An 11,325-nucleotide genomic window follows, 5' to 3' on the forward strand; every position below is an offset into this window, starting at 1 on the left:
AGCAGAAGCGCCCACAGTATATTTCTGCAGTTCTTCCCAGTCACACTCCCCCCGACCAGGCCTGCAGGCGTAGGCAGGGTGGCAAAGTCTGGACGGCTACAGCTGGAGAGCCATAAGTTGGGCTCCCAGAACGGGAGCTGAGGGTGTAGACTTGCCAGAGTGAGGGGAGTGCACTTCCAAACTGACCCTGGGTTTCTCTTTGTGGCTGTGTTCCAGGTTGGATTACTCGGGAATAGCACTGCTGATTATGGGGAGCTTTGTGCCCTGGCTCTATTACTCATTCTACTGCTCACCGCAGCCTCGGCTCATCTACCTCTCCATTGTCTGTGTCCTGGGCATCTCCGCAATCATTGTCGCTCAGTGGGACCGGTTTGCGACCCCCAAGCACAGACAGACCCGAGCAGGTAGGAACGCCACAAGCTGCTCTGCTGGCATTCGTGGATGTTGACTTTCTAGCATGCTGGGTGTAGGTGGGGCCACTCCCGCTGGGTGTGAGCATGGAAAGCCCCAAAGCCTGAAGGAAGGGCTTGCAGCTAAGACACTTAACAGGGACTCAGGAGATCTGGGTTCATGTCCCACCTCTGGGTAGGTCACGTCATTCCTCAGTCTGTAAACTGGAGATAGAGACTGCTGCCTCCCAGGGGACTGGAGTGGCTAACTTCAGTGCATGAGCCATTTGGGGACCCATAGAAAAGCTACCAATCGCTGTGGGCACAAACCAGTTTCCCCAGAAGGATTCACTCGACCGGTTCTCTGGCAATGGAAACTCCCATCTATGTGCATGTCTTTAGCTTCCTGCTATACCTTCCTTGCTTTGCAATAGAGCAACATGCCAGGAGAGAACCCGTGTTGGGCTTCAGGTGCCAGTCTGGGTAGACTGGAAATACAAGTAGCATGAGCCTGGTGCTATTGATGTTAAGGTCACAGCTCTTAGTGTCCTCAGTGGAAACAGGATCACGCCCTTTATTTGTAGGCCACTGAGTGCCTGGGTGAGCTGTCACTTCATGGCACTCCCCCACTTGTGGTGTGATTCTGGGGTTGGCCGGTGTGGGGCAATGGCAGCCCCCTAGGAACAGGTCAGCAGCTGACAGACACATCTGCTCTTGATTTGGGTGTGCTGAGCTAAGCCTCCACAACCCAGCCCTGGTGAGAAGAGCAGGAGAAGGGCCTGAAGCGTTCCAGTGACACAGTTGTGTCTGGCCAGCCTTGGTCCTGAGCTGCTGTTACGGAGTTACGGGCAGCGTACATTTCCCTCCCACAGAGCAGATGCAGGGCTCTGCCACCTGGCAGTGATCGCTAGTGTTGCATGTTAAATAGTCCGGAAGGCACAGGTCATTTTCACTTAGATGTAGCTTAAATGAATGTTCCTGCCCCAGCCGGAGTCCTGGCTGCTTCCCACAGGGCTGTGCCGCAAATCGCAGGGTCATACCATTCTCAGTGCTCCCTGAACTGGGAAGCTCGGGCTGGCTTGAAACAGGCTGCAGAAGCACAGGGTTCTTGTGATCCTTGTTCAGGATCATTCCACGGCGGGAGGCTCGTCAGCCTGGGTAGCACTGAGGCCTGGAGGTGAATGGAAGCCTAGTGAAGGGGGTCTCGACCTGTTTCTTACTGAGGCCTCCCTGACATGGTATTAAAAACTCCATGGCCCTCCTGTGCCACAACAACTGGTTTTCTGCATATAAAAGCCAGGGCCTGTGTAAGGGGGTAGCAAGCAAGACAACTGCCTGGGGCCCCACGCAAAGCCACGGTGCTCAGGTGTCGACTCCAGCCCCGGGTGGCGGGGCTCAGGGCCCTGGGCTTTGGACCCATGCGGTGAGGCTTCACTTTCTGCCCTGGACCCCAACAAGTCTTAACGCTGGTCCTGCTTGAGGGACCCCCTGAAACGATCTCACGGCCCCACAGGGGGCCTCGGAGCCCTGGTTGAGAACCACTGGTTTAGTGAGCCCAAGGGTTTTCCTCTCCGCTGGGGCTGGGGGCCCCTTGACCATCTGAGAGCTGGTAACCCTCCAAGGGGAGCAGGAGCTGCGGAATTGTTGCCAGAGGTTGTGACTTTGTCCAGGGAGCCCTTCCCAGAGCAGCTTTCACCAGGGACATCTGCTTTTATCTCTGCATCAGAGAGCTCCCTTCTCTGGACACTCAACTTTAGAAACGAGCTCCCTCCGGTGTGGGGGGGCAGCGCACCTGCTCTTCGCCACTTGCGAACCCTGGGCTCTGGGCTGAGCGGGGCTGCAGTGGTTAATGCTGCCTGTGTCTGGGCTGAGCTGCTGTAGCTGTACTGATCGCAGTGTCCTGGTGTGCTGCCAATGGCCCCAGATGCTCGGTGGAACAGCTCATGTGCTCTGTTGTATGTGCCACAGTCTGCTTCCCGCAGTCCGCATGGTATCCTCACTGGGGCCTCTCCCAGGCAGTACCCAGGTCACAGCCCCAGAGAACAGGAGGGAGTCACATGTGGGAAGCCCACGCTGTATAAAATACAAACCTTGTCATTGCTGGCCTGTTCTGAAGATGAGTAGAAATGCACCAGGGCCAGTCAATGCAGGGTTAACCCAACCCAACCCAACCCATCCAGCCTGGGCGTATTGAGGGGAACCAGTGTATGTATTGAGGGGAACATTTTAACACAACACAGAAATAGAGACTGCACAGCCAAGGCCAGTCCCTATCCCAGAGAGCCTGAATGCCTTCACTGCTCGACTCCTGTGCAGTTATATTTGATGCATTGACCTAGATTTTGCTGTTTCATTTCCCTGTTTTTGAAAAGGAAACAAGCCTCAGGACAGTCAGCGCTTTTAAGTGCAAGCTGCTTGACTGGCACGGATTGGCCTTGGCTACCTGGGCCACAAAGGGGTGTGTATCTGGAGTTAGCTTGAAACCCTGCTCAGTGCTAGTGTAGACACAGCTTAACATCTTGAAGATCATCTGAGCTGGCAGTGTTGTAACCCCCCTCCCTCCCGCCAGAGGTTTTGAGCAGGCTTCCACCTACCATGCAGTGTTTGCTGGATATTTCTATTTACATGATCACAGTTAACAATTCTGCCATTTAAACTGACCTGCTGCTTGTTCTGAATCCCAAACTGGGGAATCTCAGCTCAGCTGCTGTGGCGAGGGCTCTGTCTGCAGCTTCAGGAAGACATCACTGCATCTGTTCCATTTGCAAATTTTTCTTTGCAATCCAACATCTAGAAATCTTTTTAAATGGGTCGATTCTGCAACAAGGGGTGGATGCTGCAGTCAAGCCAATTCCTGTGTGCCTAGTTCTAAATGCTGCAGGAGCCCAGAGAGCTCAGGAGACAATCAGTCTGCAGAGAAGGCTGTGGACGCTGGGGAGCATGTGTCAGTGTTGGTTCTGAGCTGAACTTAGGGTGATTCTCCCTGTGCAGAGCAGAGCCCAGCTCTTTAAATGTTTACACTTGTCCGGGGCACTTTTTGCAAACGACTAAAGGACCAAGTCCTTGGGGAGCACGAGTAACCCTAACAGCTCCGCGCTGGGCAGTTCAGCCATTTCTGAATTGCCTATGCCAAAAAGCCCCTTGCGTTTTCCAGACTGGGCTTCCATGGGATGGAACTCAAAAGCAGCTGCCAGGCCTTGGCTGAAACTTAACCCCAAAAGTACATTTCCATGTAGCTTGGAGAGCGTAAGGGAAAGAGCAGTGCTTTGAGAGCCAGCTGTATTGAAATCCAGCCTGCCCCTCAGGCCATGCAGGGCAGAGCTAGAACCAGCCCAGAAGGTTCTGAATGAAACCACCTGCGACTGGTGGGGTGGTTCAGCCTTTGTTCTGTCCTGTGGGGGAATGACTGGTTCAGTAGATTGCTAGTGTGATACATGGGCTCTTGGTCTCCCGCTCCAAACAGTTTCCATCTGACCGGCACATGAAGGAGTCTGGTCTCAGTCCACTCTTATTGTCCCATCATCGATGGCCCATGCAGGCCTCTCTGGAAGGCTAAACGAGAAGGCCACGGCTCCTATGTCTGTGGAGTCAGATCATTGCTCTGCAACCCTTCTCCCTCCACGGCAGGCTTTGGGGGGCAGCTTGGAGTGATGTGGGAGCTATCCATCCCGAGCGGTCAGTCCAACCAGGCTTCCCAGCACTGAACTCCTGGCCTGGAGGAGACCTGCATTCTGCTATCGTGGGAGCTGCAGATCAGCCTCCAGCGCAGGTGCCTTGGCTGTATTTTGAATGAAGGCTGAGGGCTCTTTTTTCTCCCCAGGGGTATTTTTGGGGCTGGGGCTGAGTGGCGTTGTGCCCACCATGCACTTCACCATCGCTGAGGGGTTTGTGAAAGCCACCACCGTGGGCCAGATGGGCTGGTTCTTCCTCATGGCTGTGATGTACATAACAGGAGCAGGATTGTATGCTGCCCGCATCCCAGAGCGCTTCTTTCCTGGCAAGTTTGACATCTGGGTGAGTACAGCCTTTTCTGGGGGCGTGGGAAGAGCCTGCCTTCTCCTTGAGGGGTAGACTAGCCGGAGCACTGCAAGGCGGATGGTGAAGAGCTGAACGGGATGCAGGGGAAGGGCAGAGACAATGAGTAGGCTCGTTCAGCAGAGCAGGGTGCAGGAAACTCCAGGGTGAGTTTGTCTAAGTCTAGGGTCCAGCTGGGACCAGTAAGCAAGGATTCTTTGGAGCCCGTGTTCAGGGTCCCTGAAAGGAGAAGAGGTGGTGGTGGCTGTAACATTAGGAAAGCACTGGCCTCTCCTGGAGGTTGGCTGGAAGAGGCCCTGTCTGGAAGTCTGTGTAAACATGCTGTCATTGCCAAGCGGCAGGCCTGTCCCGTGATCCAGCATCCTACTGAGAAAGCCGGGAGAAGTGGTGCTAGATGCAATCCAGAGCACAGCCTGGGGCTGGACCCTAGCTTCTGGGTTAGACTCCTCTGGGACAGCTCTGGGATGTGGTGCTCTGCTGGTAATGAAAGGCAGATTGTGAAGAGAGCAAGAGGGGAAAAAGAGAAGGCAGGGGTAGCCTGTGGTTCCAGGATGCAGCATGCAATCCAGCCGTGCTGCTTTGATCAGGTTGGAGCAGTGCATGTGGGGATTTGTAGTCGCCTTGGGCCAGTAGCAAGTGCTCTACTGACCCTAAAGCTCTCCAGTCCCTGAGTCTGTGGCCTCCCATTGGCCTCTTCAAAATGGACCCCTTACATCCCTTGCTTATTGACTTTTGAGGCTGAAGTAGTAATCTCTTTTCTAGGGGCAAACGGTGATTTCCCATTGCCCCAGCCTTTCCAGGGGACCCCAAACTGAGCTTGGCGAGCCAGACAGCTTCAGCGGTGGAGCCAGCTGTGCTCGGGGAGTTGCCTGCCTAGGTCGCCTGCGGGCTCTGCAGCCCAAACCACCTAGGTTCCTCTTTCAGAATTGCAGGTCTTTCATAGACGTCTGTTGATATCTTGGCCCCAGTATGTGTTTCAAACTGAAAGTTCGAAGGCTGGTGGGTTCCTTCCTGCAGCTCTTAGCTGCTGCCGGGGGCTAATTTCAGAGGGACTTGACTCTGCCATCCAGGCCATCTCACCCCGTAGCTTGGCTTGTGGTTCCACACAGATATATGCAGAGAAATGTACCGCTTTGTCACAGGCAGTTTTAGTTCCAGTCGGGTGAGATAAATGGCCCATTTCAAATAGAATCTCCCTTTATCCTGTGCATTGAGTTTTTCCACCTGGCGCTGAGATGTAAACGACCAGGTAAGCAATGGGTTGAATGAACAGGTCATGACTAGAGGCACTGAAAGGACCTCTGACCTGTCTGCCTGGTTTGTGACGCTGCAATCTACTGAGAGCTCTGACAGTTCAGTCTGGGACAGGACTCACCTTTTGTGGTGGTTGGCTTCTTGCTGGTCTAACTTTTAAGGGCTTTATCTCACCTTCCCCACAGTTCCAGTCACATCAGATCTTCCACGTGCTGGTGGTGGCTGCAGCCTTTGTCCACTTCTACGGAGTCTCAAACTTGCAAGAATTTCGCTATGGACTTGAAGGGGGATGCACGGACGATTCCCTACTCTGAGAACACCTAATGACTCTAGTACGAGCTTCCTAAGTGCTTTTTTTAAACTACTTCAGACTCTCAACTGTTTGGGTTTTTTGTTTTGTTTTTTGAAGAGGACGTTCTCCATCAAAGTCCATAATGACCAAATCCTTTCCCTGCCTCTGAGTGATTTGCTGGGCATTGCCAGTGATGTCCAATAGGAAGAAGCACTTTCAACTATTAGCCCTTCATGGGGAATAAAAACCCTCCTCAGCCACACAGTGTTCTAATCGCATTAGGATTTTCTGTCTAGTGCAGAAAACCAAGGCTGCAGATTGCCTGCTCCGCAGCACAGCAGGGTGGCCCTATTTTTAGCCCAGTTCTGGAAAGACAGGAAACTCATGTATTAGTCAACGGTCTGGGTCTCCTCCGTATCTGTAGGAGCAACCCTCCGCCTTCCTGAGGACTGGCCCCAGAGCCTGCAGTGCTAATGAACGGGGCTGTTCACAGGTTCATGTAACTTACCTTTTAACTATCTTTTTCTTGACACAGTAATGTAAATGGAATAAGAGACTATTTAATATTTAATACTAAGCTTTAACGAGAGACTTGGTTCCACTTCAGTGTGTCTGCCCACAAGTGTTTGTGGTAACACAGGAGGGTCAGGACAGTATTTTAGGGGGATGTAGAGCTGCTGTAGCTGACTGAAATAAAAAGGTCAGTTGTTATTGTCATGCTGGGAGCCTCCGTGTCCTGGTTTGTCAGGTGTCAGCACCGGGCACTGCTGACGGTGAGAATGGAAAGGTGGCTCCTGCCGAGGCTGGTGTAGAGCCTGCAGCTAAGCCAGTGGGAGTCTGCTGCTGGGCTGTGGGTCCGGATCAGGCCACGAGCACAGTGCTGAGAGACTGCAAATCATGCAAAATGTTGGTAAGGGGGAACTTCAACTAACCTGCTTAAATAGCAGCAGGTCCAAATTCCTCAACACATTCAACAGTTGCTTTTTGCAGCAGGAGAGACGGACTTGTCAGTAACGGGCAGGGATTGGGTCAGGAAGTAATAGCAGCTTCGGGTGGCCCAGCCTGTTGTCCAGTTCAGCATTATAGGTGCGGTGCCCCTAACTTCAGAAAGGAAAATTCCACCACAGTGAGACAGCTTATCGCAAAGGCCCTGAACTCAAAAACAGAGGAAGTAAAATTTTTCATGTGGCATCGATGCTACATAAGGAAACAATACGACCGTCTCTGAAGATGTGTGTACCACTGAACAAAGGGAAGCAGCAGGGCAAGAAGTAAACTATCTGGCTAAAGGTCAAGGGGCTAAAGCTCCTTTGCAATATGAAAATCTAGCCCCAGTGAAGCCAATAAAAAGGAGCATAAACTACACCTGGCAAGGTGAGTGGAACGAACAGAGCTAAGCTAGAATTCAGAAAGCTAACTCAAAACACCCCTTCATTGCGGATGAGAAGCAGGAAGGGCTAGATCCACAAAGCTATGTGGGGCAAGTCTACTCTACATCAGCGCAGCTGGGGAAGACCTGCTGTGCCCAGGGGAGAGCGCTTCCCTTGGTTAGAAGCGGAAGCTATGTTGGCGGGGGAATGGCTCCTGGGGACAGCGCAACACTTGTCACTCGGGGAGCGGGGGTGGCTTTTACACACCCCTGAGCAACATAAGGCACATTGACTTGGGCAGAGTAGCATCTCAGGGCAGGTCTACGCTGTCCCCTCAAACCAACCGCTGAGCTGCTGCCAGGGCCTTAACGCTACCTCCAGCTAATGAGGTGCCCGGAGCCCTGGCAGCATTCTCAGACTAGAGCTTCCCACCCCAGTCCCACAGGTGTTCTCTGAGCATGCCCGGACAGGAATGTGGCTGTGCCTACGGACCCTGGCAGGGGGAGAAAATGGGGAACCCTGGGCATAGAAGGGCAGAGCGCCTGGCCTGGGGAGAGAGTGTATGGAGCCCTGGTATGAGAGGGAGGAAGGAGGTGGCCACACACGGAGCCCAAAGCATGACGGGAGGAGTTGCAGGGAGTCCTTGAAGTAGAGGGGCATGGGAGGGAGAGAAATGGAGGGGTGTCAGGAGCCCCTGGGGTGCGTGAAGAACTCAGCCTGCAGAAGTTAGGAAGTGTGTGACCCTTAATGATGATCTGGAAATGGTGAGGTGGCAAAATTTACACCTAGATCCACAAAGAGACAAGTGCTTAATTGTTTGTTTAAGCCCCACTGACGGTTCTCAAAACCCCTCAAAAACCCTGAGCTACCATCTAATCCCTTAGGTGCTTAAGTTCCACAGGTGGGCCTGGCCTAACCCACCTAAGCACTGGTGCCCCCTCACACTGAAACTGCAGCCCTGCCAGCCTCAAAGCATTCTCGAACGCATTCACCTGCCCATCTCAGCAGCAGAGCCTGATCCTGCAGGTGTTCTGGGAACATGCCTCAGACCTGGTGGTTATATGTCACAAAGGATCGCCGGGGGGGTGTCTGTCCCAGTTCAGTGGTCAGGATGCTCACGTGGGCTGTGGGAGACCCAAGTTAAATCTGCCAGATTTGGAGAAGCAGCTCTCCCCGAGCCTGGGTAAGTCCCTTCTCCGCCAGGCTCTTGGTTATAACATGGTAGTTTTGTGTCAGAAAGGTCTGGGTCATAGGTGTAGCTTGTGGAGGGTACTGCAAGCCTTGGGCAGGTGTGAGATTCGCCTTCCCTCATGCGGCTTGTTGGCCCCTCCACACATAGAAGTCAGACTACCCCTATGCTCTGGATGTTGACTGGTAGGGAAAGGGCTGGCCTGGCTTAGGTTATCAACTCCAGGTGAGGGCGCATAGGTGAGAATCCCGAGTGCAGGAAGCTGCCTCTGCCTGTCTGTCAATGAGAGTTAGGCACCTAAATACCTCTGCATTTCACCCCTGGCTGGCTCAGGTGGCGCCCTGCTTGGCTGGCTGGCCCTCTGAGGACCATTCCTTAGGTGCCCAATTCTCTCCATGGTGAGGGTTCCACTCTGCAGCAGGGCACTGGGAGTTAGGTGCTGCAATGCCTATGTGAATTTAGCATTCAGTTCTGTAGATCGGTCAGGACTAGAGGGCCATGTGCAATGCCACAGTGATCGAACCAAGCTAGGTGAATGAGCAACATGATGGCAGATTAAATTTAGGTGATGCCCGCTGAAGGGGAAATGTGTCATCAGGATGGATGTTGATAAATTGCAGAGGGCTCAGAGAAGAGCTACAAGAGTGATTAAAGGATTAGAACTCCTGCTTCATAGTGAGAGACTCGAGGAGCTCCATCTATTTAGTTTAAAACAGGTTTAAAACAAATAAAAGGAAGTTCTTCACTCAGTGCACAGTCAACCTGTGGAACTCCTTGCCTGAGGAGGTTGTGAAGGCTGGGATTATAACAGGGTTTAAAAGAGAACTGGATAAATTCATGGAGGTTAAATCCATTAATGGCTATTAGCCAGGATGGGTAAGGAATGGTGTCCCTAGCCTCTGTTTGTCAGAGGGTGGAGATGGATGGCAGGAGAGAGATCACTTGATCATTACCTGTTCAGTTCACTCCCTCTAGGGCACCTGGCATTGGCCACTGTCAGTAGGCAGGATGCTGGGCTGGATGGACCTTTGGTCTGACCCAGTCTGGCCATTCTTATGTTTAACCAAATGAAGGCTACGGGGTGACTGGATCACAGTCTGTAGGTACCTTCTTGGAGAGCTTCTGTTGGAGCAGACAAAGGTAGAGTGAGATCCACTGGCTGGAACTGAAGCTAAACTTAGTGAGACTGGAAAGAAGGTGTAAATGTTTAACAGTGAGGGAATTAACTATGGGAACAACTCCCCAACGGTCATGGTGGATTGTCCATTGCTGGCACTTTTATATCAAGATTGGCTGTTTTTCTAAAAGATCTGTTCTAGTTCAAACAGGGATGAAGTCACAGCAGTCCCAGGGCCTGTGTTATACAGGAGGTTAGCCCAGCTAGGTCCTCTGGCTTTGGAAGCTATGAACACACTTCACCATGTCCAAAGTTAACTGTCACTTGAGGAAAGAGACTGGCTCATCCCAGTGCACACCTCACCGCACGCACCATCTCAGTGTGCAGCTGTGGGCAAATGAAGCAAACAAAATATTAGGTGGTAAAAGGAATGGGATGGAGAGTAACACAGAGAATATCATTATTAGTAGCAACTGCTCAAGTGGTGCAGTAATGAGGGGGAAGGTTCAGCAATATAAAGTGAGAGAAAACGGAAATGTAAAAGAAAAGTGTGCAACGGGCTTAGGGAGACATCACACAGGAGTCAGCTGTGTGGAGTCTGGAAAGGTCTGATAGGCCAGCACAAGATGAGCAGCCATCCAGAAGGTATGCAGCATGGCCCACTGCATCGCAGCTACAGAGGGCTGTTCCTGAGACCCCAGGTGTGGTCATTCGCCTCTGAACTGGGGAATAATGCTGCTTTGTTGTTGTCATGCACTCTCAGAGAGCCCTTGGGAGACACGAACAGTAAACAGCAGGCCAAATCTAGACAATCCAGATCCCAGTTATGGTGGTACTGAGTGGTACTCGGTGGTTCTTCACTCTCCATTTGTCAACTCAATATTATAATGCCATTATATACTGTGTGCAGTACTAGGCCCCCAGCTCAGAATGGATATTGAAGCAGCAGAGAGGGTTCAGAGAAAGGCAAGGAGAATGAAGACGTACTTAGAGAAACTCTCCTCCAAAGAGAGGTTGAAAAGACAGGGATTATTACAGTAGAAAGGCAACAAATAGAAGCAGACATACTAAAAATATACAAACTAATGCATGGCTAGAGAAGGGAGAGTGGGAGCTTTTGTTCTCCCTGTCTCATACCACAAGGAAAAGGGACATTCAGTGTAATTAAAAGGTCGCAAATTCAAAACTGATAAAAGGAAATACTTTTTTTATGTAATTAAACTGCGGAACTCACTGCTACAGGAAGTTACTATTTAGCAATACTCCAAGGGAGCATGGGCATGTATGTGGCTAACGACAAGTGTTAGAATAGTTTGCTTTAAAAATAAAGTTTTCGCTGGGCTAAAACATTCTGCTTCAGGCCTTGGACTGATCGGATTACACAGAGATTTTCATGGGAGGGAGGCGGGATGCGGCAGAATATACGCTGTTTGCTACAGCAGGTTTCCAACACCTTCCTCTGAAGTAGCTGGTTCTAGCTTTGGGCAGCAACAGGCTACTGGGCTAGGTGGTCCTTGGGGCTGATCCATCTGGCCATTCCTGCATACCTATGTCATCCCTCTTCATGGCATGAGAGCAAGTGTTGTTTACCTTAGCCCCAAGAGGTGGGCTGGGGGCATTACAGCCCCAGTCCGGCCCCAGCCAGACCATGGGGCAGCCTGGGCTTACCTGAGTCACAG

General features: G+C 51.9%; 1 protein-coding gene across 1 annotated transcript in view; it reads left to right on the forward strand.

Moving 5' to 3' along the window:
- ADIPOR1 (adiponectin receptor 1) overlaps positions 1–10,993 on the forward strand; it is a 37,023-nt gene extending 26,030 nt beyond the window's left edge. The window contains exons 6-8 of the mRNA XM_048826662.2: positions 217–404; positions 4,210–4,403; positions 5,864–10,993. Of these exons, the coding sequence (XP_048682619.1) occupies positions 217–404; positions 4,210–4,403; positions 5,864–5,992 (511 nt within the window). The 3' untranslated portion in view covers positions 5,993–10,993. The remainder of the gene's footprint in view (positions 1–216; positions 405–4,209; positions 4,404–5,863) is intronic.
- The last annotated feature ends 332 nt before the right edge of the window (positions 10,994–11,325 follow it).

Source organism: Caretta caretta, chromosome 21, assembly GCF_965140235.1.
Source record: "Caretta caretta isolate rCarCar2 chromosome 21, rCarCar1.hap1, whole genome shotgun sequence".
Taxonomy (NCBI): Eukaryota; Metazoa; Chordata; order Testudines; family Cheloniidae; genus Caretta; species Caretta caretta.